At 47.7% G+C, this 9,181-nt stretch overlaps 1 protein-coding gene across 2 annotated transcripts; it reads left to right on the forward strand.

The window, feature by feature from the left end:
• The first annotated feature begins 1,588 nt into the window (after window positions 1–1,588).
• On the forward strand, window positions 1,589–6,399 carry Atp6v1e2 (ATPase H+ transporting V1 subunit E2). Of its 2 annotated transcripts, none has more exons than XM_048416309.3 (2): window positions 1,589–2,425; window positions 5,428–6,399. In XM_048416309.3, exon 2 carries the CDS (start codon window positions 5,527–5,529, stop codon window positions 6,205–6,207), a length of 681 nt encoding a protein of 226 aa, XP_048272266.1. In that variant the 5' UTR covers window positions 1,589–2,425; window positions 5,428–5,526; the 3' UTR covers window positions 6,208–6,399. The 2 variants fall into 2 exon arrangements, with proteins under 2 accessions (XP_048272266.1, XP_048272267.1); XM_048416310.3 differs by lacking the exon at window positions 1,589–2,425 and adding an exon at window positions 2,436–2,595 and having other exon boundaries at window positions 5,432–6,399.
• Window positions 6,400–9,181: the final 2,782 nt, after the last annotated feature.

Consider the following 9,181-nt stretch of genomic DNA (forward strand, 5'->3'; position numbering starts at 1 on the left):
AGACTTCCAAGCTCATGCTTCCTCCTTTCCCTCAGCCACAGATACAAAATCACCAGTCCTGAAATGTCCCAGTCACAGTCTGAGCAGGGGTGTCTGGAATATAAGCAACATTTTTTTAAAAAATTAATAACTTGCTTTGTGTGGAAGTGTTGTGTATTTGTGTGAACATGACATGACACGTTTGGAGGTCAGAGGACAACCTGTGGGAGTCTGTTCTCGCTTCATCATGTGAATCTGAGGTATTGAACTCAGGTCATCAGGCTTGGTGGCAAAAGCACCTTTATCTACTGAGATATCTCACTGACCCTGGACATTTCCTTTCTCGACCTGGGTGGTAGGTAGTGACCAAATATTTGCTTGGGAGTCGGGACTTCCAAATTATAATTCATTAAGCTGCACATTTTTATTCTGTGTATTTTTCTGAATATATGTTGTATTCAATTTAAGAAGACAAGAAAGGAAGGAAGGAAGGAAGGGGGGGAGGAAGGAAAGAGGGCATTCTTTCCTGACTCCAAGCCCCTAGTCCAGCCAATCACATTGAATAGGTATCCGCCTGCACCTGCCTCTGCTGAACTGTTGAGTGCCGGTGCCCCAGCCCCACCTCTGAATTGTTGTCATTTTGATGAGGAGCCTGGAGGCCCAAGAAGGAGAGTGACTCAAACTGGGACTGAAAGTAAGGGTGGGGCTCAGTCGAGCTGGACATTTTACTTGAGGGAACCGTGTGAACGAACATTGCTGAGTGGAACTGGGTTCGCGTGCTTGGGTTTGAAGCAGCAAAGATGCCCTGCTATTGGATATGGGTAGGCATTTGGAGGTATGTCTGGCTTAGAGGCCCTGATTTGCTGCCACAACCTCAAATATTGTTAGGACAGATGTTACTTTCAGGGAAATAGAATACAGGACTATGGGTTTTTGTGCAAAAGCTGACATGAGATTTTCTCAGTTTGGTTTGTTGTTTTGCTTAAACCACAAGCCCACATGAACTCACAATTTCTATCCAAGACAGGCAGGAAGTTGCATCTGCCAGACACATGACATGGCACCTGAGTTCCTGAAGGCGCACAGCGTGGCACCCGAGTTCCTGCAGACGCATGGCGTGGTATCCGAATTCTTGCAGGCACATGGCATGGCACCCAGGTTCCGACAAACACATGGCGTGGCACCCGAATTCCTGCAGACGCATAGCAGGTCACCCGAGTTCCTGCAGACGCATGGCATGGCACCCGAGTTCCTGAAGACACATTAACTCTAGCCCTGAATTTCAGCCCACCTCGCTGTGCAGATGCTTCCAAGGCCAGCATTAATGAACACAGTAGAAGCTAGTGCACAGGGAGGGCCCCAAGAACCGTGAACTGCAGCAACGGCAGGGAGCTGTGATGAGCTACGAGGTAATCCACTCCCACCCCCAGCCTGGGACCTTGGAATTCTGAATTCTGCCCACCATCACCGAGCTGTGTCTTTGTCTGGACTACGAATGAGGGCACTGTGAAATGTTCGAAGCGTCCCTGAACTCCAGCTAGGGCTACAAAGTTTACAAAAGAGGCTAGTGATTGAGAGTCAAATCTTTTTGACTCTCCTTTACAGCTCCTTTACAGTCAAAGAGGGACTGTGATGAGGGGTGACACCTAGAACCAAGGAGAGGTCGTAGCAGCAGTGTGCTGGTGACAGTCACCGTCCAGGAAGATGGACTCTGCCCATCACTGTGACCAGTCTTTTCTTCCTTCATTTAAGCAACGGCCCCCAGATGTGGATGCTGTTATAGTCCCATTATATCCACGATGAAACTAGGTGCAGGGGACCTGAAGTGCTTTAGAAAATCGCATGCGTAGTCAGTGCAGAGCTGGGCGTTCAGGCAACCTTACTGGGGAGCCTGCACAGTGGGAGCTGTGTGGACACCGAGAGGGGCCTCCATCATGAAAGGGAACCCAGCAGCCCCATGATAGGAGCGACTGGCTTAAAGACCATCTGGTGGATTTTGATTGGACTGTTTTCTCCTTAAACAGCCTTCAAATTTGGCTCCACGGGCAACTTGTCTTCAAGAAAAGAGGCTGTGACCCGCCAGCATGGCGGCTGGAGTTTGCATTAGTAAATGAATAAACTAGCTGCCTGGGTCTATACACACGTCTGTCAAGGGGAGCCCACTCCAGAATGGGGCCCACTCTGTACCAACTTAATTGAGATTCTGAGTGTGCAGGTGCTGGCTCCAGCCCTGGTGCCAAGGAGCCCTCTCCTGGACTCCTCTCGGCAGAACTGGCCCGCCTTCCTAAGGGACGGCCTAGCTGTGAATTTGAGCTGCTTGGTCAGGTGGCCAGGGTCATCTGGACAGAAGGCTATGACGGTGCCAGGTTCCAGTGTGTGTTCCAAGTTCCACGTTCTGTATCAGACTCCAGGCGCCAGACCAAAGGCGGCTCCTAGCAGGGAACCGGTAAGGGCTGGCCCCGTGTGTTTGTTCCTCCACACACATGCCAGGATGCCCTACATCTCGAACTCCCCAGCCTTTCATCCACAGTGGCTCCAAATGCTGGTGATAGCAGAGTCACTCAGGGAGTCTTTTAAAACCGATTTCATCGACACGTCTCATGTAGGAGCAGGGATGTTTTGTTCTATTGACAAAATAGTTTAGTTTTCAAAAGTATATCTCAAAATAATACGAGATGAGTTCCATATTGTTCTTTTTGGATAAAAGTTATTTTAGATAGGAACTTACTATGTGACTCTGGCTGGCCTGGAACTTACTATAGACCAAACTAGCTTCAGACTGATGGAGCTCTGCCTGCCTCTTGCTCCCAAGTGCTGGGATTGGAGGCATGCACCACCATGCCCAGCCTTTTTGAAAAATTTAAAATTACATGAATGCATATCAGGCCGCATGCTTAAAGGACTTACTAGAATCGGTTTTTCCTTCTACCATGTGGGCCCTAGGGGTCAAACTCAGGTTTTCAGATTTGGTGGTAAGACCTTTACCCTCTGAGCCTTCTCACCAGTCCTGATTATGCCTTTAATATCCTTTTAATTCAGTTATTCTTTAGCTCTAAAATGTATTTAGTTCTTTGTATATTCTCTCTTACGAATATTCCCATTTTGTATAGGCATTTTCCCGAGCTCGATGAGATTTTTTTGAGTATTTAAAATTAATTTATTCTTAGACAATTTCATCCGTGTATATAATCCATTCTGACCCACGGAACCCTCCATTCCTTAGTCTCCTCCCACAACCCCCCCTCTTCCATGCTTCCCTTCCTCCCATCAAATCTTCACCATACTTGGTCTTTTTGTTTTGTTTTTTGCTTTGTGACCATTGGGGTTCAATCAGGTCACTCATGAGGACATGGGCATGGAACAATGTCACACTAGTCACTGGTGGATAGCTTTGCTACTGAAGAAAATACCCTTCTGTCCTCCAGCAGATCAAGATTGCCTTCAGCTTTCCTGGGTGGGGCGGGTACCCCACTAACCCTCATCCATCTGGGATTGGATGTTTATGGATTCAGCCTTTCGTAGGGCCTATGTAGGCAACCACAACTGTTGTAAGCTTGTGAGTGTCATGGCCACACCATGCCCATAGGACAATATTTTATGGCCCTAGTAGGAAGGTTTGGTTTTTTGTTTTTGTTTTGTTTTGTTTTGATTTTTGCTTTCTGGTGTATTTTTTGTTTGTTTGTTTGTTTGTTTCTGTGACACTAGGATGAAACCCAGGGCCGTGTACATGTTAGGCAAATGCTCTACCACTGAATCACATTCCCAGCCTGGGGATTTTTCTCCTCCTCCTCCTCCTCTCTTCTTCTTCATTACAAATATTGCCAGAGGAGGATGTGTGTGTGTGTGTGTGTGTGTGTGTGTGTGTGTGTGCGTGTATTATATATATATATATAATGAGTGTTTGTTGTTATAGAATATTATCTTAATATTACATTTGTTTTAATATTACAGTGTTACATTTGTTTATGCTGTAGAACATTTGTCTAATGATGCAAAGATGAATTGCATTCTTTTATGATGCATTTGTTTAACTCTCTAAAGCTTTGTTACTTTGCCTGTCTAAAACACCTCAATGGTCTAATAGAGAGCTGAACACCCAATAGTAAGGCAGGAGAAAGGATCGGTGGGGCTGGCAGGCAGAGAGAATAAATAGGAGGTGAGACCTGGGAAAGATCGAGGGGTGAGAAAGAGGAGGAGCAAGAAAAGAAGGGGGCAGCCACACAGCCACACAGTCACACAGCCAGCACAGAATAAGAAGAAAAGAAAAGAAATACAGAAATAAAGGGAAAACCCCAGAGGCAAAAGGTAGATGGTATAATTTAAGAAAAGCTGGCTAGAAACATGCCAGGCTAAGGCCAAGCACTCATAAGAAATAATAAGTCTCCATGCATTTATTTGGGAGCTGGATGATAAGCCACCCAAAGAGCAAAGGATTACACACAAATGCACGCACACACATACACACCAGTTTGTGAGTATAAGGTCACACATACAATGAGCATTCTTGGAGGTCAGAGTAGAAGAGTTGGGTCTGTGCTTCTTCCTTTACGGGGTCCTGTGAACCACACACAGGTTGTTGGACTGTTTGGCAAGCACTCTAGCCCAACACTCATTTTCAGATCCCAGATCCCAGACGATGCTGGAGCTGGTGTAGGATGAGCAGCAGGAATGGAATGAGACTTTCAAAGATGGAGTTCTTAAAGGCCCTCGATGTGATTCAAATATCTACACAAGCTTGGAAACCATTCCTGGTGAAAAGACTACCTTTGCAGGCCCATGCCTCTCCCCAGGGAGACTTTCTCCTCTGAGCCATCCTCTTAAGTCTTTGTAGTTTTAGAGGCTTTGTGCTGACTTCTGCCTCTGAGCACTCTTCCTGAATCCTGCCTTACCAAGTTCTCATGATTCTCCTCAGTCCTCCCCACCCCATAATGTATCTATTTGGTTTTTAAACCTTTTTTTCAAAATTATGTGCATGAGTGGTTTGCTTGCAAGCATGTCTGTGTGTCACATACGTGCAGTGCCTGCAGAGACCTTAAGAAGGTATCAGATCCCCTAGGTCTTGAGTTACAGGTAGTTGTGAGCTACCATATGAACACTAGAAATCGAACTCAGGTCTTAATGACTGAGCCATCTCTCTAGCCCCACATCGAGACATTCTTTATGTTTGTGTATTGAGTTGATATTTCCACTCCATTGATTTTCCATTACCATGTAGAAAATTCTGGACTAGAATGGCCCCAACTTGTGGCTAATGGGTGACAATGAGTGAAAGAGGAATGGAACGGAGGCTGAAGCCTCTGTTACTAGGGAATGAACAGTTTCTTACAAACCTTCTTCCATCCCTGGACTTCCGTTTACTTCTCTACAAGCTGAGGGCTGTAGAGATGGTCTCCAGGGTCTTTCCCTTTCGACTCTGATTAGCCCTTTCCTCCTTTGTGGACTCCACAGGGAGGACATAGAACATTAGCAGCATTCTGGAAACTGCTCTAAATCGAAACCACCAAAGGGTCCACCAGCTCTTCCTCTCCCCACTTCCTGAGAGCAGCCATGGCCCTGAGTGACACCGATGTGCAGAAGCAGATCAAGCACATGATGGCTTTCATTGAACAAGAAGCCAACGAAAAGGCAGAGGAGATCGACGCCAAGGCGGAGGAAGAGTTTAACATTGAGAAAGGCCGCCTCGTGCAAACGCAGCGACTAAAGATCATGGATTATTATGAGAAGAAGGAGAAGCAGATAGAACAGCAGAAAAAAATCCAGCTGTCCACCATGAGAAATCAGGCGCGGATCACAGTCCTGAGAGCCCGAGACAACCTCATCTTGGAACTGCTCGAGGATGCGAAGGTGAGACTCAGTACCATTGTGCTGGATCCAGATGTCTATCAGGAGCTGCTGGACAAGCTCGTGCTCCAGGCCTTGCTCCGGCTCCTGGAGCCGGCGATGATCGTCCGCTGCAGGCCACAGGACCTCCACCTGGTGGAGGCTGCCGTGCAAAGAGCCCTCCCTCAGTACTTGATGCTCTGCCAAAAGCGTTCAGACGTCCAGGTTGATCATGAGGCATACTTGGCTCCAAATGCCGCTGGCGGGGTGGAGGTCTATAGCAGCGACCAGAAAATAAAGGTTTCCAATACCCTGGAAAGTCGGCTGACTCTGGCGGCCCTGGAAAAGATGCCAGAGATACGAAGGACTTTGTTTGGAGGTAATGCCAATAGAAAGTTCTTTACATAAAGGCGCTGGAAAGGGAAGCTTGGGTTGAACTGCAAAGTCAAAAAAGTCTTAAGTCATTTGAACAAAGGGAACTGGGGGCGGGATGCGTCTTCCTCCTTGGAAGCTGTGCTGTTGATTCCTAGCTTTGAATAGCTAAAAGAATGACACCTTGTTTACTCTGGAATAAAGCACAAATGATGCTCAGAAATCAAATTCTAGTTCATCCATATTTATGACAATTTCTGGGGCATTTTGAAGTCTGTAATGAACGAAGTGAAGATGTCTTCATCTTAGTTGAAATATAAATTGTCCCTTTGACCTATGAAGCCAAGGCCCTAGGCTTATTCAACTATGAAGTGGGTTTTTCCTTCCTGTTTTCAGCTTTAGTATCTTGTGACAACAGTATTAAATGAGGGTGAAAATCATGGATGTGCCTGGTACAGCCTCCCCGGAGCTCATGATCAGAAAATCCCCCAGGCAATCAGAAACTGAACCTACAGTTTCATGGCCCTAGACACCGCCTTGAAATTCTTGATCTCTTTGGAGATGAGTAAGAGAAACCTCAATGGGACATTGGGGTGGGGACCATGGGCTTGGACCCTGCACTTATGAATGCTACAGATTCCGGAAGTCCACCTGTATTTCTAAAGTTCATTCTTGGCCCGTCTCTCCCATCTCCCTGCTGCTCCAAGGTCCAGCCTTCTACATTACCAGCTAACCCCACCACCCCTCCACCCCTGTATGCATGCTGGGTCAGATATACAAACTCTATGGAGTTCAAGATCAACTGCAAAGATAGACACCTCTGCTCTTAGTTCAGGCACAGTGTGCAGTTCTTGAGGCTGATGGGAAAGAGAACCCAGCAGCTGTCAAACTTTCTGGGCCCAAGTATCACGGCAGGCTCCTCAGGGGCTTCTGAGAAGTCTGGGGTCTGTAAAAAAAAATCCCCCCTCCTGCAGGAGTTCTCCCTCAGATAGTCAAGTGGAGATTTGGGCTGTCACTCCCAGACAGCTTGAAGTGTTTTCTGGGAGAAGTCGAAGTACACAGATTGTGGTCATTTTTTTTTTACGTGTGGGGATTACTTAATGACAAATGTCTAGCGGGGCTGGAGATGTAGCTCACCAGTTAAGAGCACTTGCTACTCCTTCAGAGGACGCCAGCTCATTTCCAGCACCCAGATGGCTCAGAGTCATTCATCTCTAACTCTGGTTCCAGGGGATCCAATTCATTATGACCTGTGCAGGCACCAGGCACACATATGGTGCACATACATACATGAAGCAAACACTCACACACGAACAGTCAAATCTGTGCTAACCTTGCTTTACTTAGGAAGACATTAAGTAGTAAACAAACGTGAAAGGGGGAGAGACTGCAGAAGCACTTCCTGTACCATCACACTTCCCTTACTGTTTAGACAAAGGATCCTTCACTTTTACTGTGCAGTGGACCCCACAGATTCCATATTTAGTCTGCATAGGCATGTGTGCTCTCAAGTTGAGTCCGTGAGTATGTGCCTTTGATAAAAGGCTTGGAGCAGAAGAAACCCTGGGCACCTTTCCAGAGCAAATGCTGTGCCCTGTCTGGTCAGGACCATGTACTGAACAGAGAAGCCCATAGGACGCAGAAACAAAACTAGGGCAGGTAAGTAGTAAGTTGGGGTACTTCATACCCCAAGGGCAGAAATCTCCCAAGGCCCCAGGAAAGAGCTGCAATTGAGATTCCAAAAAGCCACTTAGAATCTGCTTCCTCCTAAGTACCATCTCCATGATTTGCCAAATTCTCCTCATAGAGTTACCATGACACACATTGCTTGGCCTTGCTCCTCCCCCTCCTCCTCTCTCTCCGTGGTCCCAGAATACCCCCTTTACCATGTCCCTTCATCCAAACCAAAAGGGCTGTTCAACCAAGCCCTGACATTTCCCCAGTTCCCGGTCACAAGGACCACGCCCCCTTGAGGGTTCCACACGAGAGGCCTTTATTTCCTGGTGTCACTTTCCTACCTGTCTCGTGTCCCACACACTGCCTTCCAGACAGGGGTCACCTTTGCTCTCCTTTGTAACCCCGCTGCCTGTGACTGGTGCTGCAGCTGGTGTTGGTTGACACAGAGGCTCTGGGTGAGTAGCCGTGGACATTCTGGATGGGGACTCCTGGGTCTCTCCTAGGCTGGTTTGTCAGAAGGGAATGGGATGTGGCACAAGGGTCTGGGGAAGGGCGTCTCCACGGTATTTCAGAATCAGAGCGTAACAAGAAAAACCTTCTCCGCTGCTCCTGGGAGAAAGGACTATAACAGGGCTGCTGAGCAGGGCAGTGGTGGCACACGCCTTTAATCCCAGCACTTAGGAGGGAGAGGCAGTGGATCTCTGTGAGTTTGAATCCAGTCTGTTCTACAGACAGAGTTCCAGCACAGCCAGGGCAACACAGAGAAACCTATCTCAGGAAAAAAAAAAAAAAAGTTGCTGAATTTGAGGAAGTATGGCTTCTGCCTTTCTTCTCTTCTGGCCTGAATGCATCTGGGAGCTTCTGCACCTCTTCCTTCCATGGGCAGGGCCTTGCTTTGCACCTGTGTGCACAAACTGGGGTGCTCCAGAGGGCGTGTGCCTAACCAGTGTCCTTCACAGGTGCCATGGGAAATGCATATTCCAGCTTCGAATCTGCACGGCTTCAGGACTAACTTCGCATGGGTGGTGGACTGCCTCATCATGCTGTGGAGTTGAGAGCTGTTTGTGCCCTACAGCAGGGTACCCGAGGGTCTTTGCTTTAGAAGCGCTCGCTTGCCTAGGCATTTGGTTAGCAGGTATGCACTCTGCATTGGTACTCACATCCTACCCCGAAGAAGGAGTGTTCTTGGAACAAACTGTGAGAACCCCCAAGCAGGCACAGCCCTTCTCTCATTAGCACTTCCTCCTGAGGTGTGAGGCAAGCTGTTGGCTGCAAAGCAGAGCAGCTGTGCCTAAAGTGGCAAGGATGCTGTGGAGACTCCTCCCACTGAGGG

Source organism: Myodes glareolus, chromosome 6 (genome assembly GCF_982192425.1).
Source record: "Myodes glareolus chromosome 6, mMyoGla1.1, whole genome shotgun sequence".
Taxonomy (NCBI): Eukaryota; Metazoa; Chordata; class Mammalia; order Rodentia; family Cricetidae; genus Myodes; species Myodes glareolus.

Excerpts from the sequence above, each read along its gene's own strand:
- Atp6v1e2 (XM_048416309.3), top strand. The coding sequence starts at position 5,527 with ATGGCCCTGAGTGACACCGATGTGCAGAAGCAGATCAAGCACATGATG.